This window comes from Colobus angolensis, unplaced genomic scaffold, assembly GCF_000951035.1.
Source record: "Colobus angolensis palliatus isolate OR3802 unplaced genomic scaffold, Cang.pa_1.0 Scaffold394, whole genome shotgun sequence".
NCBI lineage: Eukaryota > Metazoa > Chordata > Mammalia > Primates > Cercopithecidae > Colobus > Colobus angolensis.
Genome location: NW_012117310.1, coordinates 2846951 through 2874343, shown reverse-complemented (window position 1 = coordinate 2874343; position 27393 = coordinate 2846951). Strand labels below are relative to the sequence as shown.

The window sequence follows — 27393 nt, the reverse complement described above, 5'->3', positions numbered from 1 at the left end:
GCTGCCCTTAACATTTTTTCCTTCATTTCAACCTTGGTGAATCTGACAATTATGTGTCTTGGGGTTGCTCTTCTCGAGGAGTATCTTTGTGGTGTTCTCTGTATTTCCTGAATTTGAATGTTGGCCTGACTTGCTAGATTGAGGAAATTCTCCTGGATAATATCCTGAAGAGTGTTTTCTAACTTGGGCCCATTCTCCCCATCACTTTTAGGAATACCAATCAAATGTAGATTTGATCTTTTCACATCCCATATTTCTTAGAGGCTTTGTTCATTTCTTTTCACTCTTTGGTCTCTAATCTTGTCATCTTACTTTATTTCATTAATTTGATCTTCAATCACTGATATCCTTTCTTCCACTTGATCAAATTGGCTATTGAAACTTGTGCATGCATCAGGAAGTTCTCATGCCATGGTTTTCAGCTCCATCAGGTCATTTAAGATCTTCTCTACACTGTTTATTCTAGTTATCCACTTGTCTAACCTTTTTTCAAGGTTTTTAGCTTCCTTGCAATGGGTTAGAACATGCTCCTTTAGCTTGGAGAAGTTTGTTAATACTGACCTTCTGAACTCTACTTCTGTCAACTCATCAAACTCATTCTTCATCCAGTTTTGTTCCTTTGCTGGCGAGGAGCTGCGATTCTTTGGAGAAGAGGCACTCTGGGTTTTGGAATTTTCAGCTTTTTTGCTCTGATTTCTCCCCATCTTTGTGGTTTTACCTACCTTTGGTCTTTGATGTTGCTGACCTACAGATGGGGTTTTTGTTGTAGATGTGCTTTTTGTTGATGTTGATACTATTCCTTTATGTTTGTTAGTTTTCCATCTAACAGTCGGGCCCCTCAGCTGCAGGTCTGTTGGAGTTTGCTGAATGTCCACTCCAGACCCTGTTTGCCTGGAAATCACCAGCAGAGGCTGTAGAACAGTAAATATTGATGCCTGATTTTTCTTCTGGAAGCTTCGTCCCAGAGGGGCACCTGCCTGTATGAGGTGTCTGTCAGCCCCTAGTGGGAGGTGTCTCCCAGTCAGGCTACACAGGTGTCAGGGACCCACTTGAGGAGGCAGTCTGTCTGTTCTCAGAGCTCAAATGCTGTGCTGGGAGAACCACTACTCTCTTCTGAGTTGTTAGACAGGGACGTTTAGGTCTGCTGAAGCTGTCTGCTGCCTTTTGTTCTGATATGCCCTGCCCACAGAGGTGGAATCTATAGCAAGGCAGTAGGGCTTGTTGAGCTGTGATGGGATCTGCCCAGTTCAAGCTTCCTGGCCTCTTTGTTTTTACACTGTGAGCACAAAACCGCCTACTCAAGCCTCAGCAATGGTGGATGCCCCTCCCCCTGCCAAGCTGCAGCATCACAGGTTGATCTCAGACTGCTGCGCTAGCAGTGAGCAAGGCTCCGTGGGTGTAGGACCCACCGAGCCAGGCATGGGAGGGAGGTTCCGGGTCTGCTAGTTGCGAAGACTGTGGTTTTGAAAAGCACAGTATTTGGGCAGGAGCATACCAGGTACAGACTGTCACGGCTTCCCTTGGCTAAGAAAGGGAAATCTGCTGGCCCCTTATGCTTCCCAGGTGAGGCAACGCCCTGCCCTGCTTTGGCTTGCCCTGCATGGGCTGCACCCACTGTCCAACTAGTCCCAGTGAGATGGACCAGGTTCCTTAGTTGGAAATGCGGAAATCACCCGTCTTCTATGTTGATCTTGCTGGGAGCTGCAGACCGGAGGTGTTCCTATTTGGCTATCTTGGAAGCCTCTTTCCAGTTTAAATTTTCAATGTTATGCTAAATACACCACTAAAAGTGATGATTCTATAGCTAGGAAATGTCTTTGCTGTTGTGAAATAATGTTTGTCCTTCGTACTGTATAATTTCTTCTTTTTTTTTTTTTTTAATTTTCACTGGAACTAAAAGTTCTGAATCATTGCTATACAGGAAGTATATATTTTGATCACAAATAAGTTTATGAGAAATGTTAACATGAAGTTTTTAATAATGAATCTCCTTTTGCAAATGAACAACTTATAGGATAAGGATTATGTTATTTGCTTGTTTCTAATCCTTCTGCACTGTAATAAATTCGAGACCTTGTTCTTTTGGTTTCTCCTTTTACCCTTTCTTGCCATCCTCAAAGATGTTTGGAAGTTGCTGATTTGGACAATAATTCTGTGCAATAGATATTTCTAGTCTATTTAGGGGTGGCAAACAGGGTATTTTCTCCCCTGTCTTGGGACTTGACACGCTTATCTTTGACTCCAAGATTACTCCCTTCATCACACTTTGCCAGCTAACTCCTACTTCTTTGTGAGGGTTCATTGCGGTGGCACTTTACTTCCTCAGGAGAGTCTTCCCTGGCACTCTCTTGTGGAGTGAGGTGCCTCTTCAATGTTCCCTCTTGAATATTCCCTCACATCCCCTGAGTTTAGGCAGTTATAGACCACACCATACTTATGTGCTTGCTCTAGATTTCAAGATCCTTGAACTCAAGACTTTGGAGCATGCATTGACATGCCCAGCACCTAACATACTACCAGGCATGTGTAAATCCTCGAATATTTACTGAGTGCATGTGGTGATGGATGAGGATAGTAGAAGAGTTCATTGATTGTCCACATATACCTGTAGTTTGTTGGGAAAAATAAGATTCCTGCATGTCTCGATGATGATTTTCACCATTTTCACCAGTGAATGATATGAAAAGAATTGCTTACAGTCATTAGCACACAGTTGGTTTGCTGCCACAAATTCCTACCTAACTGCTTTACACAGAAAACTAGGTGAATGTGAAGCCATTTATCAGAAGTGTTTCTTCGATCACACACTTAATCTAGACCAAGCTTGTTTGCAGTGCCCCACCCTTATCTCTCTATCCGATTATTTTATTTCTGTAACATCCAGTCTTTCCACTAGCTGGCTATGCTCTACCTTCCCCCAAGCTACCAAGGTACTTGCCAATGTGATTTAGGCAAACCACTCATCTAGGCCTCATTTCCCTCATGTGCAAGGGAAGATGTGAGATTAAATGCCCCTAATATATTTATATATATAATTATTATATATATTTGATTTTTAACAAATATATGTAATTTTTTTCTCCAGTGGTACTGTTATCTGAGCCATTGAGTTTGGTGACAAATTGGTTATGGGGGAAAGAGTGGATTGAAAATTGAATTTTATGGTCCAATATTGGGGAGCATAGTGATGTCCTTAGCTGAGAAGAATAGATAGAAATGAGAGGAGGGATTCGAGGGGAGAATGTTGATTTTATTTTTGACTATTTGATTTTGAGCTGCCCTTTGGGAGGAAGTTGGGAGTGCAAGCTAGAGTTACAGAGTCACAAATAAATGTGCAGACTTGAAAGTCCTTGTTATGAAGGAAATACCTGAATCTTTATATATAAGATCTGCAAGGAAAGAGTATAGAGGGAGAAGGGAGGAGGGATGGATAAAAACAGAAGGAGGCAGAAATCTAAGAATCAGGAAGAGGAGCAGGATTTCTATTTAGGAACTCTACTTTTGACTTTTTGATAAGAAAGAAGAAGGTATATTGTAGTGTCGAATGCCACAGAGAAGCAGATAAGAAGTAGAAAAGTTATCAAAATAAAGTAATTTGGAGACCATTATGTGATCTTTATAATGGTATTTCTACAAACTGGTGTGTGTAGAATACTAACTTCAGGGAATTGAGAGTTGGAGCAGTTCACATTAGGCAACAGGATCAGGTGATGTTTCTAAGAAATTTGATGGTGAGGGGAAGAGAGAGAAATGCATATATGAAGAGGCAGTAAAGTTAGAAAAATATTTATTTCAAGGAAGGAAACCTTGTAATTTTTCAGGCCAAAGAAGAAGCTATTAGTGAAAAATGAGTGGTAAAGCAAGAGAGAGAAGGTGTAATCTCTAGAGACAGACCCAAGAGAACAGGGAACCAAGAAAGCAGGTAAAGGATGTAACCTAAGAACAGAGGAGGGATACTCCTTCCTTGAGAAAAGAGGGAGAAAGGAAGAGAATGAATAAAACTGAAGAAGAATTACTGGGACAGAAAGGAAAGAATTATAGGAAATTCATGTTAAATGACATGATATCTTCAGAGAAGTAGTAAGTAAAGTCATCCACTTATAATAAAGAGGAAGAAAGTATGGGCTCTAGAACAGTGGTCCCAATCTTTTGGGCACCAGGGATCAGTTTCATGGAAGACAATTTTTTCCACAGCTCATGGAGGGGGAGCAGGGCATGGTCAAGACAAAACTGTTCTACGTCAGATCATCAGGCATTAGATTCTCATAAGGAGCATCCAACTTAGATCCCTCGCAGGCTCAGTTCACAATGAGTTTGCACTCCTATGAGAATCTAATGCCACTGCTGATCTTACAGAAGGTGGAGCTCAGGCGGTAATGCTCACTCACCCACAGCTTACCTCCTGTTGTGTGGCCCAGTTCCTTACAGACTATGGACCAGTACCAGTCTGTGGCACAGGGGTTGGGGACCCCTACTCTAAAAGATAATGAAATAAATTTAGAAGGGAGACATGAGGCAATCGAATAGATTGCCTATCATAATAAGCCAAAAAAATCAATAAACAGTACTAAACGTCTGGCTGAAGTTGGGGTGGTGACTTTGTAGTGGAGTTTTTCAACCTGATTTTAGACTTGCCCTATATAAGAACTAGACCAAAGCAAAGGGAGTTGGAACATAATGTGATAAGGAAGCAAAGGGTGTGGCTATTGATGATGACAGAATTATGGTCTGGAAGCAGAGGTTTGTGGCTAGGGACATGCCAATCCCTTCTCCAGATGTGCTGACTTAAGGAGAATAAAAAGGAAACATTGCCTCCTTTGATAAGCTTCAGTAGTGCCAGTGTTGTCTAGGAAAAGCCAGGTTTCCTCCAGACAACATTGGGCATATGATTTGGGCATACAAGGACTGTTCTAAAAAAAAGTTTGAAGATGTAACTGGGGTTGTTCAGAAAAGATTGACTACCTCAAGAGGGAGCAGTGGAAGAGCCGGTAATAGTATTATAAGTGTATGTGTATGTGTGTGTAGAAAGGACAGGGAGAGGGAAAGAGGCAGAAAGACAAGGTGAAATAGGAAAGACAGAATTGCAATAGACTGTAAAAGAAGATAAAGGTAGCAGAGAAGATATAAAGTTATTGATATTGATATATATCCAGTGATAAATGGGGGAAATGGAGAGGAAGTGGACTGTTTTGTAACTGGTGTAGAATAAACCAACCCCAAGGTTTGTCACAGTGGACTCAGATGCAGCAAAGGCTTCATGCATTCAGGATGCCTATTGTTGATTGATAGCTACCTGATCCTAACAGTAGAAAGGACCACTGTCCAAGTTACTGGAATAAACTTTTTCTGATATATGAGTAAAGCATTCATGTCAGAATTTTCAGACATACCTACAGGAACAAAATAGGTCAAAAATAGTCAACTCTATAAGACTGGTATCCTTATGTTGATTCTTGGCCAGCTCTACCGTTTGCCACTACATGATATAATCAATGTAGGAATGGGAACGACACAATTAAACTATATACCCCTTCTCTCTGCTTTGAGGAAGGTTAGTTATAGAATGCCAGTACTGGAAATAATCTTACAATCATGTATTTGAACTTCTTCATTTTATAGATGAGGAATGTGAGGTACAGGCATGTGAAGGAATTCACACAAAGTAACAGCCTAGTCTCTTCCGTTATATTTTTTGGCTTAACTCCTTTTCTCTAAATTAAAAACTCTTCCTTATCTTGAATATGGTTCTTTCTGTGTTCATAGCCAATGTTTAGATGACATCAGTAACACCCCAGATCAGATCATGGAAACAGCTGACAGAGTGAAAAAGCCCAGAAACCTAAATGAAATTTAGAACTTTGAACATTTTTATTTGGCTTTGAGATTTTAAATTCCATATGAAAATATTGTTTTGATATGTATATGTGTGCACACTTGTTCTTTATTTTTAAAAGGGATTAAAATATCCAGGCCTGCAAAACTTTGCACCAGATGAGCCAGGAAAAATCTTCTTGATGGATCTGAATGAACAAAATCCAAGGGCACAAGCACTAGAAATCAGTGGTGGATTTGACAAAGAATTATTTAATCCACATGGGATCAGTATTTTCATCGACAAAGGTAAAGCCTGTATGCTTAGGGATAAGGGGGAAATGAGGGAAATAGAAACCATTTATCTCCAGCCCCTCAATATTTATGTAACAGGAAGAGAGAGGATGGTATTTTACTATACACATATGTTTTTGTAAAATGATAAATAGGTATAAAACATTGTAACCATTGCATTAAAGAAGGAACACTGGTATTTTTGGCCCTATGTGGTCTCCTCCTCTTCCTTCTATTCACTTGTCTTCTTGTTTGACTGTCACAACCTGTTTTAATAGCGTTCTCAGAAATCTAACATATAAACTAAAGACCCTTTAGTTTAGTTGTCACTAAAGACAACTGTGAGACATTAAAAAGCATAATATAAAGGGAAAAAAAACAAATTAGACTCATCAAAGTTAAAAGCTTTTGTGCTTCAAAAGACACCATCAAGAAAGTGAAAAACAGCCCAAAGAATGAGAGATAATATTTGTAAATCATATATTAGATGAGAGACTTGTATTCAGACAATATAAATAATTCTTACAACTTACAACAAAACACAAATAATATAATTTTAAAATGGACGAAGTACCTACCTAGATAGACATTTCTCCTAAGATACACAAAGCCCTGTAAGTACATGAAAGATGTTCATCATCCTTAGTCATTAGGAAAATACAGATCAAAACCAGAATGAGATACTATTTCAGACCACTAGGATGGTGATAATTAAAAAGACAGACAATAACAAATGTTGGCAAGGATGTAGAAAAATTGGAACTCTCTTACTTTGCCAGTGGGATTGTGAAATAATGTAACCACTTTGGGAAGCAGTTTTGCATTTCCTCAACATGTTAAACATAGAGTTACCATACAATCCAGCAACTCTGCACCTTGGTGCATGCTCAAGAGAATTGAAAACATATCCATACAAAACCTGTACACAAATGTTCATAGCAGCATTACTCCTAATACAAAAGGTGGAAATAGCCCAAATGTCTATCAACTGATGAATTCATAAATAAGATGTGATAGGCATTTATAAAATAGAACACTATTTGGCAATAAAAAGAAATGAACTACTCATGCATTGCTATAATATGGATGAAGCTTGTAAATATAATGCCAACTGAAAGAATTTAGTCACTAAAAGCCACATATTATGTAAATTCCATTTATATGAAGTGTCCAGAATAGGTGAATTCGCAGACAGAAAAATTGTTGGCAGGAGCCAGGGGAGTGGGGAAGGAGGAATGACAGCTAATGAGTAGGTGATTTCTTTTTGGGTGATGAAAATGTTCTGAAACTAGATAGTGGTTATGGTTGCACAACCCTGTGAATATACTAAAACACACTGAAGTTTACATTTTAAAAGTCTGAATTCAATGGTGTGTGAATTATATCTCAAAAATATATTATAAAAAACATAACAGTTATTAACATACCATATATGCTTTAAAAACAACAGTTTCCAATATTATTTTTGACTTCTTCACAGTTCATAATTTCAAACATCTAATTTTAAAATATTTGTGGGTCTATACAGCATGAAGAAAAGTAAGAACAGGGAAACCTCACTAACAGTGACCACATGAAAGGAGGGCCAAACTGAAATGCTAGAATTCCATGAAATCTTATATACACTTTTTATATGCTTAGCAAGCTCTGCTTTAAAAGATAATTGAATCTAACAATTTTTTGTTGGTTTATAATATACAAACTATTTTCATTTGTAATGGTGTCTTTACTTCCCAAAATAAAATCCTGAGCCCAACCTTGACACTTCCTCTCCCTGGCCCTTTTGATCAACTCATTATAATGTTTTGTTTGATGTATCTCTCCAATATCTCTCCAGTCTGAAATATCTGTCCACCTCTCCCCATCCTCACTGCCACCAGCAGTCCAAGGGCCCAGCATGTCTTCCCTGATTCTGCATGGGCCCCCAACTGTACCTTCCTTCTCATACCACTTCAATTCATTGTCATAGTAAGGATTGCTTTTTATGCAAATCTGATTATGTCCCTCCTTTCATCAAATTTTCCATGTTGTTCCATCACTCTGAGGATAAACCCCAAATCTCCAGAATGGCCTGTGTTCCTAGGTGCTTCCCCTGTACATTCTGGCATCTGTATGCTCTCCAGTTTCACTGGAGACCATTCTCCCCCAGACTCTCTGGACCAGCCACACTGGATTTCTTTTCATTCGATGAAGTGTTCATGCCTCGGTATCTTTACATCTGCTGTTCCCTCTGCCTGGAATGTCCTTGTGCCACATCTGGCTCACTCTTTGTCATCATTGAAGCCTCAGCTTAAATATCATCTTCTCAGGGAAGCCTTCCCACCATCTTGTTCCAGGTTGTGTACCTTTCTATATTTCTTCTCAATGTACCTCTTTTTAAAAATCATTCATTCCAGTGGTAACTAACTTTTTTTATTTTTTGAGATGAAGTTTTGCTTGTCACCCAAGCTGGAGTGCAGTGGCACAATCTCAGCTCACTGCAACCTCTGCCTCCCGGGTTCAAGCGATTCTCCTGCCTCAGGCTCCCAAGTAGCTGGGATTATAGGCATGCGCCACCGTGCCGGCTAATTTTTTGTATTTTTAGTAGAGGCAGGGTTTCACCATGTTGGCCAGGCTAGTCTCAAACTCCTGACCTCAGGGGATCCACCTGCCTTGGCCTCCCAAAGTGTTAGGATTACAGGCGTGAGCCACCACTCCCAGCCTACAGAGGTAACTTTTTTTTTTTTTTTTAATGTTAAAGGATACCAATTTTCTTTCCCTCTCCTGCTCTTGCTCTATAGCAAGTTCCTAAACTTAACTGTTACTCTTCAAATGAATGACACTCTATGAAGGACATGTCTCCCAACTGTAGTATTCTTTGTTTTAATTTATTTAATAATTTTTCCTCCTTGTTTTCCTCTCTCAAATATAATCACCGTAAAGGCATATGTGATTTGTCCATTTCTGGATTCTGAGAATCTAGAATGTATCTGATGCACAGTAGGTACTCTCTGAACACATATTAGATGAATAAATAAATGAACCCTATAGGACAGGCAGAGTACATAGTAATATTCAACTTTATAGATGGATACAATGAAGTTTAGAGGAAGACAGTGAAGTGTGACTTCACTTCTGCAGTTAGTAAATGGCTGATCCAGAACTCAGACAGAAGAGGTCTCACTTCTAATCCTGTGTCTTACTAAGGTGAGATTAGGACTCTATTTAAATAATTTTAAAACCACAACTGTTTTGCCTCACACTGTATAAGACATAAGATTCTTCATTGGAGATGATACAATAAGTGATTAGATTTACCTGAAACTGTTTCATTGCATGGGGTAGTATTAGAGGTAGAGGTAGAGGTGGATTTGGGGCTTTTTTTCTTTTTTTGTTGCTGTTTTTTTTTTTTTTTTTGAGTTGGGACACGTTTACACAATAACATTCAGTCATATAATCAGGCTTCCATAAGTTGAGTATATTATGATTCACAGCTTATCTTATTTGTTTGTCATCTTCCTTAATTATGTGTTTAATTCATAAGGCCAAAATATTACACATAGAAATAGAGATGGAATGAGGAGATGGAGAAGAAAAGTATTCTCACTAAGTATATCTTATTTGGAAAGAGGGATTCAGTAGATGCACTAGAAGAAATGAAACCAGGGCAGCACATATGATTGTTCACTATTGTGTCTAGCAAAAGACTGAAGGTCCGTGTTGGGGCTGAAATCCAACCCATGTTCTGTTTGCCAAGTCCTGAGCCTTGGAACAGAGCTGGATCAGACCAGAAGGAAGATTTCATCTGTGAGCAAGCACCTTTCCTTAATGTGCATCAAAGTGCCCAGTGTGTTTCAGAGGTCCTGGTTATGAATTTTGCATCTCAGGGTTTGGGCTTGTTCCATCACGTGCTTAAAAAATCCATCTGGGAAAGGAATAGGGAAGATGAATACAGATCAAGTCCTACAGTGGGAAGATGGGGCCAGATCCTTTAAAACTCCAGAGCTCGTCAAACCTAGAACTCCTGATAAGTCAGAAGACAGCACTCTCAGAGGCCAAATTACTACCCTCAATCCTGTTCACAGCAGTTCACATTCCAGTTGAAATGGGTAGGTGACATTTCTGAGGTGGGTACTACCTGGAATTAGTTTGTTTTATCTTGCATTCATATTTACATGCCATGTCCATTGGGCTCACTAAATATTGTTATGTTGGCTTGTGTCAGAAATTCATTGTCTAGCTGGGAAATGTTGCTTATTTTAAGGTATTTACACTGCCCTGACATTTACTGAGCTTCTGTTGCAATGCAGATAATTATTGCACACACACAACATCTCAGCAAAGTTTTGTTTGCTTGCACTCACTTTTCTTGCTGAAGGGCCGTCTGGGGAACCACATTCCTGTTTATGCATCATTATAGTTCTGTAGGCTCCTGTTAGGCAGGATATGCATATAAGGGTGAAGTGACTATGGCGAAACGTCTTGGCTCTGCCACTTTGTGGTGATGACATTGCTGATGGGTCATTCGTCTCCTGAGCTTCAATTTCCTCAATTAAATCTGGATTCTGGTATTTGTCTGACTCACCTATCAGATAGACTGTGAGAGTCAAATGCAAGATGTATGAAGAAAACTTTTGGAAGTGACCAAGTTTTAAAAGAAGTCTAATATTAGTTGTGATAGAGGTAACTTACTTGGAAATTATGCCTTTTTTCCATGTAGACCATACAGTGTATCTTTATGTTGTGAATCATCCCCACATGAAGTCCACTGTGGAGATATTTAAATTTGAGGAACAACAACGTTCTCTAGTATACCTGAAAACTATAAAACACGAACTTCTCAAAAGGTATGGAATGAAAGTATTGTGCAGTTCTATTTATTTTGCACCTCTGCTGTGTGCTTTGTTTTCTTTGGTTCAGCAGGCTTTCTTAAACTTTTGTTTTGAAATTGTTTTGGATTTTTTTCTAAAGCTTTCTAATGATTCCCATGGTGACTCTTCCCAGCACCTCACTAGAAATTGCCATGTTAGGTATTGAATATGCCTTTATTTTCCAGCATTTTGAAAGCATTTTAATCCTATAAAGGTGCTCAATTAGATTCTCAGCTCTAATTCCATCCCCTTTACCACAGCAACTCAATACCTACTATCAGTCTCTGTTTAAACACCTACACCCTTTTTTGGTTGTCCTGGTAGGCTGTGTTGTGTGAGCCTCGCCCACCAGGTGTTATAACCAACCTCCAGGGGAGCCACTTCTTTGTTTAATTACAGCTTTAAAGTAGAATTTTTTAAAAGCCCGTGGGCACTTATAAAAATTACATTTGCTAAGCATCGACTATGTGCCAGGCACTATGCCAGAATACTTAATTTAACTTAATTCTCACAAAGCCTTTAATAATAGGCATGGGTAAACTAAAACTTAGAGAAGGTTTGGGTTAGGTAACTTGCCCAAGTTACACAGTTTGTAAGTGGCAGAAACAGGGTATAAACCTATATCCATCTGAATTCAAAGCTGAGCTCTCAGTTGCAATAAACATCTTTCTTACTGCATTAATTAAAACAACAGGTTTTTCAGTGGAGAGGCTGCCTGTTTAAAGGCTGTAGCAAACAATAAAGAATTCATCTTTTACCAAATGGGCTTAACACTAAAAAAACTGACTCCAAAACAGCAAACTGTTTCATGGGATGGAAGAATAGGAAAAGAAAAGAAAGTTCATCTTCTCTCCTTTGCTCTCTTTCTCAACATCATGTATTAATTTCTTCCCGTAGAATATGGGGGAAACAAATGCAGAGGGTAGAAGTAAGAGAGGTTGAAGTTATTGAACTCTGCTCCTAATGCACTGTGCTGGGTTCTGAGGCCATAGTGGAGAACAGGACTTCCACAGGGTTGCTGGGAAACTGTGTCAAGTCACTTAATTGATGCCTCAATTTATTGAGCAAAATGGGGATTCTCATTTGCCTGACTTACATAACTGGTGGATTGTGAGGATCAACTGCATTAGCATAGGATCTCACAGGAACAGTCTCCCAGAAAGTGCAGCCTGAGGGCACACCTGATATGTGGCCACTTCATTAGGGAGTACAATCCCAGGAAGCAGACTTAAGAAACCAGTGTGAGGCAAGGAAGGGAGAATGTTATGGGTTGAATTTTGTGTCCCCCTGCCCTCCCTGCTCCGCCCCCCCACCCACCAAAAAAAATGTTAAAATCCCGACCACCACTTCCTCAGAAGGTGACACTATTTGGAAATGGAGTCATTGCAGATGTAATTAGTAAAGATAAAATCATGCTGAAATAGAGTACCCTTAATGCAGTAGAACTGGTGTCCTTGCAAGAAGACAGGCAGATATACAGGGAGAATGTCATGTGAAGATGGATACTGACATTGGAGTGATATATCTACAAGCCAAGGAATGCCTGGGACTACTGGAATGTCTTGCTGGAAGAGGCAAGGAAGGATCCTTCCCTAGAACCTTCAGAGAGAACATGGCCCTACCAACAACATGGTTTTGGATTTCTAGCCTCCAAAACTGTGAGGCAATACGTTTCTGGTGTTTAAGCCACTGAGTTTGTGGTTCTTTGCTGTGCTAGCCCTAGGAAACACACAGGAATGGAGGTACAGCAAAGGCGTCATTAAGCCAACCACTGCTAAGTGCAACTGACTGCTTGAAATCATGGGCTTATCCTTCAGTAATCAACGCAAGCTGCATCTCAGGACAATCTGGTCAAGGAGAAAAAGGGAGAAGGGTTTATCCACTGGCCCCATCTCCTGTTAGTCAAAGGTTTGCCTCAAGAGGCCTTTATTCTCCCACATTTTTGGTGGTTGTGCACGTGCAAGTCTGGTTTTGTGGTATGCTATGACTCGATGTCAACATGAAGTCTGGAAGTGGGAGGCAAGAGGACCACAGCAGGCATGAGCTGAGACACTGCTAGGCTGCCCCTGTGGGAAGTATGTCAGACCTGTGCAGAACTGGTTGAAATAACAGCAGCTGGAACAAGCCAGGTGAGGCTATGAGGATCTAAAGAGGAGCCTGAGGGTACGTACACTGGCACAGGCATTGATAAGCACTTACAAGGGGGCAGAACAGAGAGCTACAGAAACAAAATGTGAGGCACTTTTACCTAATTTATGGTGTCAGGCAGTACCTTTTGGAGTAAGGAATGCTTAAGCTGAGATACAAAAGGTGAGTAGCCCGGTGTCCTTGGGAAAGTCATTATATATCAAAACCTCAAAGTATTTCCTGATTCACCCAAATTTTCCCCCCTAAAATTTAATCTAAAAATGTTTAAGCATTATTTTTTCAAGTCAGTTTTTTCTTTTCAAAAATAAAAATGACTTTATTGTTCTTACTGATTGTAAGAACAAGACTTGCTCCATTTTAAAATGTCAATGATATTGAAGAACGTAAGAAAGAATATCACTCATAATTCCATCTACTCAGAGAAAATATAAAGGTCCAGATGAACTGGGTTATGCTCTGATAACAGGACAGCAAAACCCTAACATCTTGATGGCTCAAAACTGCCAAGGTTTGTTTTGTTTGCTCATACATGCTATGTATCCAGTGTAGGTCATTTAGGAACTCAGTTTCATATTATCCTCATTCAGGGCCCAAAGAGGACCACAGTCTCTATCATTACTGTGGGAACATGGGGGAAACATGGTGAAGCAAGCACCGGTTCTTAAAATCTTCCATCCACAAGCCACTCACCTCATTTCATTTCATTTCATTGGCCAAAGCAAGTCACATGGCTGTGCCTAACTGCAAGGGGATGGGGGAGTGTAATTCCTGAAGGAGGATAACCATAGCTATCAGTGAACTGCGCTACAACTGTCACAGATAACCATGATCAACATGCACAAGTTAACAGATTTTGGAGTTTGAGATTTATTTGTGAATTTATTTCTTTTCACTGACTTCTGTGAAAGAGAAGAGTGAGAAAATAACAAATGGCTAAAGAAAACCCATGAGGGCAATGCAGAATCATGACTTTCTGAGGAATTCCTTTATGCATACTAGTTCATGTATCCTTTTTCAAATTGATGAACATATTGGCCTATGTAGAGATGAGTGATCTTGACAAGGATAAAGGATATTTAAATAACTCATGGGTCTCTTTTTCCACCTGTCTTTCACTTTAGTGTGAATGACATTGTGGTTCTTGGACCAGAACAGTTCTATGCCACCAGAGACCACTATTTTACCAACTCCTTCCTGTCATTATTTGAGATGATCTTGGATCTTCGCTGGACTTATGTTCTTTTCTACAGCCCAAAAGAGGTTAAAGTGGTGGCCAAAGGATTTCGTAGTGCCAATGGGATCACAGTCTCAGCAGACCAGAAGTAAGCTCTTGTATATATTTTTCTATCCTTTGCCCTTGACATTTTGGTGGACTCTTTTCCTTACGAGGTAGTTACTTCCTTACTTAGGCTTACATAGTGAATATATGTGTGGAGGGATCAGTTGTGGCCAGGATTTGCACTAAATCTGTGATCCTAAGCAATCCATTTGTTTCCTTGGACTTCAGGTTCTTCCTAAAGGAGGGATGTGGACTTAAGCATAAAAGGACCTCATTCCAAATTTTTACGTAACTCTTGAAACACACTTTCCTAACCTACTGAAAAGGAAGATAAATGAGCAATACTTCTGCCTCTTATGAAACTAGAAAGTATTTGACCACTTATGCTAAGTTCAGTTACACAAAAACTCTTAGGAGAGAGGGAAGGCTACTTTAGATTGGGCATAGGGATTGTAGAAGTTTCAGACTTACTGACTTACAACAGCAGACTATTCAATGAGAAAACACTATTTTAAACAGCATGAAATTTTATGAGAAAACACTTTTTAAAAGTGTTTAAAAATTGAAGGTTTTTTTAAATACAGAGAAGCACCTTGAATATTAACATGTATATTGAGATAATGAACAGAGATGATCCCTGTAGAAAACACGTCTCAGTGTCCTTCTTCCTTTAAAATACTGTGATTGAATTTGATGGTCATTTGATACTTCTTTTCAAGCACTAGTTTTTAGAAGTATATATACTTTTGGCCTTATAAGAGATCCACTTACTTTCATTCAATTTAAGGAAAAAGTTGTGACTTTGAAGTAATAAGATTGAGCCTATATATGTAATGTAGAAACACCATTTTTATTATGGTCTTAACTCATATTCAAAGTCTATTTAAAGCACTTCAAGAATATTAAAAAACTACTCCATTATCTTATTTTACTGTGGTTTAGAAAAGGATTGCAGTTGTACTTTGAAGGAGTGTGAATTTTTTTACCTCTTCTCCAAAATAAAAGTGAGTGTTGTCTCTCATTACCACTTGCTTAAGTGTAAATGTCATTTACTTCAAAGGTATGTCTATGCAGCTGATATAGCAGCTAAGAACATTCACATAATGGAAAAACATGATAACTGGGATTTAACTCAACTGAAGGTAAGAGTACCCTGTCTGGCCCACGCAATCTGACTTCTTACATTAGTCCCATACTTGACCCAGGAATGTGCCCCTTGAATGAGGAAAACATGGCTGTTTGAGAGCAATGCCAGTGAGATTATGCATGCGTTTCTAAAATACAGAAGCAAAGCCCCCTAAAAATGCCAATTTTCGGTGCCAGAAGGAGCTGTAGGGGTTGTGGGGGTGAATAGGGAAGAAAGCAGAGAATCGTTGAGACAATGTCTTCACTACTCCCTCTTTGTTGCAAGGTGATACAGTTGGGCACCTTGGTAGATAACCTGACTGTCGATCCTGCCACGGGAGACATTTTGGCAGGATGCCATCCTAATCTTATGAAGCTGCTGAACTATAACCCTGAGGACCCTCCAGGATCAGAAGTAAGTTCCTATGCCTCTCTGAGCTCACAGGCAAAGCTGCAAGAACAAATTTGTTGGGGTGACTAGAATTTAAGCCGGTTGTTTGTGGTGTTATAGAACTAAAGAAATTCTACATATGAGAAAACTAAAGCTTTTGACAGGTAGGGAGATAAGGTTCGTTAACTCCTTTAGACCACCATTAACTCTTCAATAACTCTTGCTATTGGGAATAATGAAAAAACATAAGCTCAATTATTCATATTGACCCAGATTGCCATATCATATTTCCAATCAGGAGATAGTCTCTGAGCAGGTCTTACAGTTAGACAAAGAGAGAGTTATGTATGGTACCATCTTCTTTCACACTGTCCAACATGATGCTCAAATAAAAGGATTTAAATAACTGTCATCTCAAAATAAAATGAGTTTTTGCCTGCAAGTTCTAACCTATATGATGGTGTTGAAAATTGTCTTATTTTCAAGATATCATTTGTGTTATTTTAAAATATCTTGTCTAAAACAATAGCATAATCCATTGAATTTTCTACATTAAAAACAACATTATAAGATAGTACATTTTCTATGGCATTAAGGTTAAGAATTTAAAAATCTTTAATGGATTTATATATAGCTATAAATTCTAGGCACACATACTCAGAAATTTATTCACAAAAATTTATTGAGTACCTATATTGTGTCACACATTGTTCTTATGCTTAGGATATATCAGAAAAAATGTACAGAGATCCCTGATCTTAAGAAAGGGGGACAAACAATGAACAATAAGCATAAGAAATAAGTAAATTACATAGTAACTTTGAAGATGGCAAATTCTATGGGAAAAAAGGCTCAGCAGAGTAAAGCGGATCAGGATTACTATATTCAGGAGGATGGGCAAGTCCTACTACTAAAGTCAGAGATCAGGGTAGGCCTCGTTGAGAAAGTACAGTTTGAAAAAAATTAAAATGTGTGAATCCATATTTGGGGATTTGGGAAAATGAAATTCAAATTCAAACCCAGTAATTGGCCTAGTGGGTAAATTAGGACATACAGTTATTTCTACTTCCAATATTGCTGTTTTTCAGTTAAAAATATGATTTTTTCTTTTTTTATTAATGTATTAGTCACAGCTTCTTAAAAAGAACACAAGAAACGTAAAAAGAAACAAAAGTCCAGCCTAAGCCTAGAACCAGAATTGTTACCCTAAACTAGGAAGCAATCCTTGCCTCAGATATATACCCCTAAGAGTGATAGACAAAACTTTCCTTCAAAAGCTCAACCACAATGTCTGCCTTAAGGAAATGAAATATGATACGTAGGATTATTGGAAAATTGTTTAGGATCTTTTTCATATCTCTATTTTCAAGTTGAATTATTTTTAAAATTTTAGATAAGACTTTGTTGTCACAATTATGACACCCTTTACTTTCGGTTGAATCTCATGTTTTCTATATGAAATCAAAGCTTAAGTATTTTTGTGTAACAAACCTGAGATGAAGGATCTCTCTTAAGACAAAAAAAAAAGAACAAACTCAATTCTAATAAGAGATATCAATATAGACTCATAACTCATAAATTTCTAATTGTTTTCCTTTAATTCCTGTCGTATTTTGTTTAAGTGAACTTCATCCAGGCTATTTGGAAGCCTGAGTGCTTAAATATATACTGATTAGCAAAGTTAAGTGTATTAATCCTGGGATCAATAACAGTACTAGGCAGTGATGTGTCAGATGGAATTCCAAAGTAGTATCCATTATTTATGCTTTCTAGCCACTTTGCAGATGTGAAGGGGCTCCAGTTGTGATGACTGCCATCCCATCAGGTTGGGTTGGCTGGATAACTGGTTGTTTCTTCATTATTTTGTCTTGTTTCTCTCCCCATACTGTAATCTCAAAGGTAAGATTCTTCCCACAGAGGGAGGACCACTATCCACTTGAGAACTAAATAAGAGCATCCACTGGGTCTTACCTCCTTCTGTAAGGGATGCCTGCACTATGAATATTGTGTAAGTCATCCCTGAGGAATTTGGCTAATGTCAGAAAGCCAGTTCACTTTGGTGCATAGATATCTTTATGATATTAGTACTTTCATCAGAAGAAGAACAAGTTATTGAAGATACACAGATTTTAGCTTCTGATTTCTGAAAAATAGATTCATGCTGGAGTGTTTGGGAAGGACAACATCATGAAACAGCTGTTTACTCACATAATATACTAATAAGCGATCTTTTCTTGACAGGTACTTCGCATCCAGAATGTTTTGTCTGAGAAGCCCAGGGTGAGCACCGTGTATGCCAACAATGGCTCTGTGCTTCAGGGCACCTCTGTGGCTTCCGTGTACCGTGGGAAAATTCTCATAGGCACTGTATTTCACAAAACTCTGTATTGTGAGCTCTAGACTCTAGATGGTAAAAAAAAAAAAAAAAAAAAAAAAGTCTACATATTTGGTAAAAGTAAACTGATAATTGTATAAGTGGAACTGTAAGTAAACAGCAAACAACAACCAGTGACTGTGGCTTTTCTTATGGATAGAAGTAAAGGAGCAGACAGAGATTCCATGATAGCCATCAAATTGCAAGTCAGGTTAATGACAGTCCAACAAAAAGCCAAACTTTACAGCTCTTTCTTAGCAGCCCCAGTATTCTTTCTACAATAAAACATGTGCATGATGTCCAGTGAGGTCTCCAACTCACCTAGAGGTCCTTGGTAACTGGGTCCAAGTTTCCTTCTACAGTTTTGATGTTCTGGGTCTCCTACAGTCCAGACCAAGAGAAAAGCTAATGTTCAAGTATTTACAACTCCTGTTCTCTCCCCCAAGTTGTGCTGGGCACAGACAGTTAATTAAGTGTTTCAGTCTGCAGATAAAGCAAGAATTAGCATCATGAGACTGCCCACAGCCCTTAGAACTTGCATTCTCCCAGGGTACTGACACATAGGAAATCAGGTTCTGAGAACTTTGACAGATGGGCCTCAGAGGCTGCCTTAGAGCAGACGGGGCTTATCTGTAACAGGCTGTTATTTGTATTGATGCTTGTATCTGAAGTACAGTTGGCCCTCTGTAATTGTGAGTTCTACATCCGTGGATTCAACCAACCAGAGATTCAAAATATTTGGAAAAAAATGGATGGTTGCATCTGTACTGAACATGTACAGACATTTTTTTGGTCATTAATCCCTAAACAACACAGTACAACACATATTTACACAATATTTACATGATATTAGGTATTATAAGTTATCTAGATATTACCTACATAGGCGAATGTACATAGGTTATATGCAAATACTATGCCATTTTATACTGGGGACTTGAGCATTCATGGATGTTGGTATCCATTAGAGTCCTGGAATCAATCCTCCATGGTTATTGAGGGACAACTGGTTTGCTAACCTACTGGGCTCTGAATCTTAGATGAAGCCTTAAGGCAGTTGTGTTTGACTGCTTTTAGCTTGCTCTTCTGGTTAATTCAATAAATGCTTATTAAGTAATCTCCAGTAAATTTGGCCCTAAGGAATCTGAAATTAGTAGAATGGTTCTGGCCTAATGTCCTATCGTAAAGACCAACCTTAAACTTAGTTTGACGAGAATGAATAGAAGTGTCCTTTTTTGGTCCAAAACCAGTACAACCTTTAGCAAACAAACCACTAATGAAAGTAAGAGCACCCAAGCACCTCCCTTCCCTGTTTGTGACTTTTATTTGGCAGTGGTTTGTTGATGCTTTTTCTCTTTTGGGGATAGAGATTTGAGGAGACCAGTTTATATCCTTACATTGCTCAGTTATATGTAGGTTTGCTGAAAAGTTTTGCAGGGTAAAATTCTGCCTTTTTCCCCTTATAACCCATTGTGATTTTGACTATAAGACTTTATAGTTTTCATTGCTTCAAAGAGGAATAAACATTCAGCAGAATGCTATAGTCAATTATCAGTTTTGAAATTTCAAAAGCCTAGCTATCAAGAGAACACAGAAAAAAAAAAAAAAAAGACATAATTTAAGAAAATAAGTAGAGTCAGTTTTGAAGAATATAATAGTCTTTGTTTTAGTCCCTAACCCTCATATTTACTATATTAGATAATGTTTACCAGACTAGGGGAGAATAAAGAGAGATAGGAAAAGACAAAGATAATTTAGATGCTGGTGAGTTCCAGAGAATTTATCCTACTCTGCCTTCTCCTCAGGCCAAGTTAGAAAGGCTGGGGGATAAAACCCCTCAGGAAATTTGGGTGATCTGATTGCTGAGGGACTAATGTGTCCTTTCCCTGGGAGGGCCTGGGAAAGTCACAAAGCCCTAGGGATTCTCTGTGCCCAGCCTGATGAAAAAACAGAGAAGACATTCTACTGTGATTTACTGGGGATGGCATCACACCTGCATTTGAACTTGGCACAGAAGCAAATTCCCATGTGCCCAGAGGGGAATGGGGGTTAGCAGAGAAAGAACTGATAGACTTAAAAAGGTATCACTGTCAGGAAAAAGAAAATAAGTAGTCATTTGATTCAAATGAAGACCGAAGTTTAGATGGTGACATCAAAGACCAGCTGTCTCCCATGATGCTTTAGCTCTCCCTCCTGGATTTTAGACAAAACTCCCGGGATTAGGAGGGGGCTTTGGAATTGCTTTATATATTGATTTGTGCTTCCAAACAATGTGCGGGGACTCAAAAATAAAATTACATGAGGCTTTGGAAAAAAGTAAGTTCTGATACACTTTATGGTTTTAGCTTTTTCAGAATTGGAACAGGATAGAGTGGAAAGGACTTAAAGTCTTTTGCTAATGGACATGTGATTACTATCTTTTATTGCTTGTTCTGTGGCTAAGACCAATGGGTTATTAAGTTGGCCCTCTCCTGGAAATGCCAGTGGAAGATCCAGCATAATCTCTTTTACATTTCACCCCTGCTCTTGCTCCAAGTAGGTCACTCTCAACCTTCAGCTACTGGGATCCCCTTACTCAGTGTGTCCTCTCTTTGGAGGAGGCCCTGGCAAGATGGTTGAAGCTTGGATTCCTCCTGGAGTAGGCAATTTACCCATTCTTTCCAAAGGATAGGGTTGCTGATTGTCCCACTATCATCCTCTCTTTGCCTTGTCATCTCCCTTCAATAAGTTTTTTCTCCCCTTCATAGGGAGGCACAGGTTTACCAACAGGCCTGCAGCCTAGACAGTTATCTCAACCAACTTTCCCTTTGTGTAAGCACTCCCAATCTTTATGTGATTATGTTGAGCCTCTTCCTTCACTTGGCTTGGGAAGGAGAAGAATCGCTCCTCACAATAAATACTGTATTTTGATAATTAATTCTCTTCTCTTCCCCAGTCTTTCTGCTTAATTATCAGAGACATGAATTGGGAATACAAGGGTGAGGGTTAGGGGTAGGTGAACACTTCCAGGAGCCACAAACAAGCTTTGGTTGTGATATTTTACTTCAAATATTTTCAGCTATTTTTAGAATGTGGGGTACTTGGCGCTTTGTTGTTTTTATCTTTGAGCCGTTCTATGCTGATTCTATAATCATAGAAAATTCTCATTCTATATTCCTTTGGCATCAAACAGGTTTTAGTTTCAGGTAGCAGAAACCACTCTATCTAGTTTTTGGGGAAAGTGATCAAATGCAGGAACTAATGCTTCTCAAAATGCTGGGGTATTTCCTTTGGGTTTGGAAATAAGACAAAGAGTCTCTATTTTACCATGACTGTTGTTTAACATAGGATTGGAAGTCCTGACCAATGCTATAAGAAAAAGAAATAGGCTCTGCACAATGGCTGACACTTGTAATCCCAGCACTTTGGGAGGCTAAAGAGGGCAGATTGCTTAAGTCTAGGAGTTCCACACCAGTCTGGGCAACGTGGCAAAATCCCATCTCTACTAAAAATACAAAAAATTAACCAGCATAGTGGCACATTCTTGTAGTCCCAACTACTTGGGAGACTGAGGTGGGAGGATCACTTGATCCCAGAAGGTCAAGGCTACATTGAGCTGTGATCACTCCACTGCACTCTAGTCTGGGCAACAGAGAGAGACCCTATCTCAAAAAACAAAAGAAAAAGAAGTAAGAACTCTAAGAATTATAAGGGAAGAAATAGAACTATTATTGTTTGTAGATTACATAATCACCTACTTGAAAGTAAAACAATAGAACCAAGAGATGTACCATTAGGCTACTCAACAGTGTTGCCTGATATAAGCTAAATAATAATATTTAATAGCAATGAAAACTATGAATTTGAATCAAAGAGAAGATAGCACTCACAATAGCAAGAAAATCTATACAGCATTTAATAAAGAAATACATTAACCAAGAGTACACAAGACCTCTATGGAGAAAATGTTCAAACTCTAATAAAAGACCTAGAAAATATTTTGAATGTATGAATACATATTCTAGGATCCTGGATAAGGTGAACTTATAAGGATATAAATTCTCTCCAAATTAATCAATAAATTCAAAGTCTAGTAGAACTTTTAAAAATAAATGACATAAACTTTTTTATATCTTAAAGGGACATCTTTGATTTCTGGCAATACAGTAGGCTAAATAATTCAGAACAAAACAGCCTAATATAAACAACAAAAGATAATAGATAAAATATTTTTGAAAGCATCAAATATCTCACAAGATAATATGGAATCAGCAAATCATAATTTAAAGGAAACCAGAAATCCAGAAAGGTAAGCCAGATGAATTTGCTCTTGTCCTGAGGGCATCTTAACTGATTGATCTTGTGCTTTGGGTATTAATGTCTCAGAGCGCAAGGGGAACAGAAGCCAAATCCCAATTCATCCTAAAGTGAGGAGTCTAATAAGGGACCAATGCCTATAAAACCAAAACCCTCTGACCCCAAAGGGCTCAATATTCATCTAAGATTGAAATAAATATAAATCCATCCAATATTTCCACTCCCAGAAACCTAAAATGAAAATTGTCTTGGGACTGAGAAAAGTAGAAGAAATAAAGTTAATATTGCTGATTAATTTAATAGTGCTGAAATAAATTCAAGATTGTTGATGATATCCATCTGCTTATCATCACTCAGATTTTGAGTCAAATTCTCACTGATTGAATGAAAAAAAAAACTCAAGCTGTAAATTTAGTATAAAGTCATACCATATTTGTAGTATATTTACTCACCTGGCAGAAACAAACACATATCCTCTCTGGATTTTATCCTAGATCTTAAGAAACCTAACAAATAATTATCTAAGCAATGAGCAACAAATTACAGTAAATAAATAAATACATAAGTAACCAAAGAAACAGAGCAGGAGAAACAAAAGCCAGCAGAAACAAGTGATGGCAGAAACAGACTTGCAGAGACCCCCAAATACAGAAATGATCAAATAGAGGCTCAATAACTATACTTACAGAGTTTAAAGAAATAAAAGACAATTTTAAACCCAGGATACAGTAAATTGTATTAAAAAAATTGCAGCAGATTTGAAAAATATAAAATTGAACTTTTAGAAATGAAAATCTAGTAATTGAAATTTAAAACTTAATGAGTAGCCAGGAAACATTTTATTATTGAGGTACAGCAGCTTAAAAATTGTTCAAATATACATTTGTAAAGGCTCTCACAATCTGAGGGAAACATTTTCCACTTTCTAATTTCAAAGCACACCAAAAGTGTTACTCCATTGGAAAGGCTATGAGGATGACTTCTAATCTTCAGGACTCAAATGCCTTGGGATAGTTACTCAAAGCCTTTTTTTTTTTTGAGACAGGATTTCTCTCTGTCACCCAGGCTGGAGTGCAATGGTGTGATCATGGCTCACTGCAGCCTTGACCTCCTGGGCTTAAGCAATCCCCCCACTTGAGTAGCTGGGACTGCAGGCATGCACCACCACACCCAGCTTATATATATATATATATATATATTTCAATAGATAGGGTTTCCCCACATTGCCCAGGCTGGTCTCAAATCCCTGGGCTCAAGCAATCTACTTGCCTCAGCCTCCGAAAGTGCTGGGATTACAGGCAAGAGCCACTGCACCTGGCCCCATACAAAGCCTCTAAATACACCCTGTAAAGGTGGATGACTAGTGAGGCCATGTAGGTTGCAAATAAAGACAGGCCAAAACATGCCCAGGCTCAAATAAAGTCATGGATTATGTGATGCATTTGGCTAATTATTGGCAAGGGACCTGAATTCATTCTTAAGTTTTTGAGGTAAGTTTTTAGGAAACAGTTTGGGGTTGTGTCAAGGACATTAGGAACCAAAAGAAAAAAAGAAAAGAAAAGAAAATGAGAGAGAGAAACAAAAACCTTTAATGGATGGATTTAACAGGAAATGAAGCAGATCTGAAGAGATAATTAGTGAAATGAAAAACAGTTCATGGGAGATTATACTCAGTGTAACACAGAGAAACTGAGAGATGGAAACTCGAAAAAAGACATGGAGGCCAAAAGTGAGAAGATCTAGCGTAGGATAAATTGGATCCCCAGAAGGAAAGGAAAAAAAGAAAAGAGGAGGGTAGAGAAAATATTTTAATCATACTGAGACTTAGTAATGCATACGTAGCCATATGTTGGTGAAATTGCAGAATATCAAACTCAAAGACCTTAAAAGGAGTCAAGGGTGGGAAGAACTATACTGTTATCAATCAAAATAGATTTTGAGAGTAAAAGTTTTACCGTGGATAGAAGGGACCACCCAGAAGATGTAGTGATTTTCTTTTTATGTTTATTATTTATTTATTTATTTATTTATTTTTGAGATGGAGTCTCGCTCTGTCGCCCAGGCTGGAATGCAATGGCGCGATCTCTGCTTACTGCAAGCTCCGCCTCCTGGGTTCATGCCATTCTTCTGCCTCAGCCTCCCAAGTAGCTGGGACTACAGGCGCCCACCACCACGCCCATCTAATTTTTTTTATTTTTAGTAGAAAAGGGGTATAGTGATTTTAAGTGTACATTTTCCTTCTAATATAACCTTAAAATATACAAAGCAAAAATTTGCTGAACTACTATAAGAAAAATACAAAGAGTCATACTGTCATCATGGTTGATTTTAACTTGCATTCATTGTTTATTGGTAGAACTAGAAAAGTTTTTTTTAAAAGATCAGTGAGAATAGAGAGCACCTAAAACACACAATTAGCAAACTTAACCTAACAGAATTATATAGAACCTTTTGCCAAGTAATTCAGTAATGCAGATAACACATTCTTTCAAGCTCACAAGGAGCATCTACAAAAATTGACTATATACCTGGCTATCAAGCAAGTCTTGATAATAGTATATATTGTCTGACTACAATGCAATCAAGCTTAGAATCAATTTTTTACAAACCTAGAAAATTTGCATGTTGAAAAATTATGTAACATTTCTAAATAATCCGTGAGTCGAAAAAGAGAAAGAAGTAAAATGGAAATAAGAAAGTGATGTTAATTGAATAAAAATATTCCAACAGATGAAGTCTTATAGGAAACAACCAAAATTAAATTTAAGTAAAATTTATACCCTTAAATGAATATATTAGAAAAGAAGAAAGACTGATATTAAAGAGGTAATATCATCCTTTTGTTGATAGAAAAAAACAGCAAAGTAAGATCAAAGAAAGTTCAAGAAGGGAAATAGTAAACATCAGAGCAAAAACTAACAAGGTAGTTAGCTCTAGGATTGTTAGCAGTGGTGGATCCATATGGGTCTGCAGCAAGTTGATTCTTGCCTCCTCAAAGGAAATAATTTACCTAAGGGGTATAAGGTAGAGTGAGAGATCAAGGCAAGTTTTTGAACAGGAATGAGAGTTTATTTTAAGCAGTTTTAGAGCAGGAGTGAAAGGAAAGAGTATACTTGGAAGAGGGTCAAGCGGGCAATTTAAGAGACCCAAGTGCCTCATCCAATCCTTCACTTGGGGTTTTTATACATTGGCATGGTTCTGAGGTTTGCAGCTCCCCTTCCTTGGTTGTTCCTTAAGGTGGGATCTCCACGTGTGCAGTGGCCTGCCAGCACTTGGGAGGGGCTGCATATGCAATGTGTTTACTGAAGTTTTGTGTGTGCTCACTTGAGGCATTTTTCCCTTACCAGTTGAGCATTCCTAGAGGAAGGTCGTATACCAGTTAAACTCCACCATTTCGCCTCTTAGTGTGCATGCTCGGGCCCACTCACCCAACTCCTGAGACCTTATCGGGAAGCTGCTGATCATTTTTCAGGTGTTTTTGATCTACTGGGAGCCCGCCTGTCCCTGGCATCAGCTGCCACCAATTACTATTTTAGTGAGACATCTTAACAACCACCTAGCCATAACCTGATCATCTGATCATCTGATGGTCGCCTGAGATTCATGGAAGCAGCGGCAGGATGGGTGCCTCTTTTGCCCTGTTCGTGTCTGCCAAACTACCTACTCTAACATTCCCAACCCAGTTCTTTGGGAAAATGGACAAAGAAAGGTCAGTCTTCGTAACTGCTTCCTGCTGACAGAAGGATGGTGATGATTGTTCTGTGGGTCTTGGCCTCTTGCTGTTAGGGCAGGGTGGCTTTGTGGGTTGTTGAAAGTGGTATCCAGCAAGGTCCAAGGGAGACACGGGCAGGATTTTGCTTCTTTCGTGTCTCACTGATGGACAGTCTAGTAATCCTCTGTAGAAGTGTGACTCTTTTTTTTTTTTTTTTTTTTGCAGTTTTAAAAAAAGTTTGTTCAAGGAAACAAGTATACTTTCAATGTAATTACAATGCTTCCAAAAATCCACTCCTTTTAAAGTTACATGCAAATAATTTATCTAGAAACTGTAGTTGTGAATTCGTTTTTATACTCAACACTCTGATTTAGTGTAATGTCTGAAGTGTCAGTGCCTTAGTTATTCTACTGTAAATTCTCTGATATTTAAACACATTCTATTTTGAATTTTTTTTATATTTACTGCATTTGCAAAATTATATTTTAGTATAAACTCTCTGGTGTTTTCTAGGCTGTAGTTTCTGGAAAAAAAATCAGTGTTTCTAAACTTATTACATTTGCAGGACTCATCTCCAATATAAATTCCCTGATGTTGAACAAAGCTTGAGCAACTGCTACAGGATTTTCCTCTAGTACAAAATGTGTGCAATAGGATCTGTGATACAAGCAAATGTACTGTAACCCCCTTTATATTTGTAATAGTTGTCTTGCCAATACTCTTCTTCACTTTAAAGGCTTATACTTTCTGAAAGATTTCTTGACTGTAATTGCACTTTTAATGCTTTTATTAAGAGGAACCTTTTTATGTCGAGTAAAATGTGAGTAGGAATTAATGGGTTTTCCATATTCTTTATAATTGTACAGTTTTTCTCAAGGATACTAGCTTTCCTGTGAAATAAGGTATAAGAACTGATGAAAAGTTTTTTTTTTGTTGTTTGTTTTTTTACTGTTTTTTTTATTTTATTTTTATTTTTATTTTTTATTATACTTTAAGTTTTAGGGTACATGTGCATAACGTGCAGGTTTGTTACATATGTGTACTTGTGCCATGTTGGTGTGCTGCACCCATCAACTCGTCAGCACCCATCAATTCATCATTTATATCAGGTAT

The 27393-nt window shown here is 38.3% G+C and overlaps 1 protein-coding gene and 1 pseudogene across 3 annotated transcripts in view; one reads left to right on the top strand and one right to left on the bottom strand.

Annotated features, from left to right (window-relative positions):
* PON3 (paraoxonase 3) overlaps positions 1-18399 on the top strand; it is a 30065-nt gene extending 11666 nt beyond the window's left edge. For 2 of the 3 annotated variants that reach the window (XM_011955095.1, XM_011955096.1), the window contains exons 4-9: positions 5955-6120; positions 10805-10931; positions 14225-14425; positions 15443-15524; positions 15794-15922; positions 18140-18399. In XM_011955095.1, coding sequence (XP_011810485.1) covers positions 5955-6120; positions 10805-10931; positions 14225-14425; positions 15443-15524; positions 15794-15922; positions 18140-18298 — 864 coding nt within the window. In that variant the 3' untranslated portion in view covers positions 18299-18399. The remainder of the gene's footprint in view (positions 1-5954; positions 6121-10804; positions 10932-14224; positions 14426-15442; positions 15525-15793; positions 15923-18139) is intronic. The other variant, XM_011955098.1, reaches the window with a different exon arrangement.
* A 114-nt stretch (positions 18400-18513) lies between these two features.
* The window catches only part of LOC105521069, a 20407-nt pseudogene continuing 11527 nt past the window's right edge, over positions 18514-27393 (bottom strand).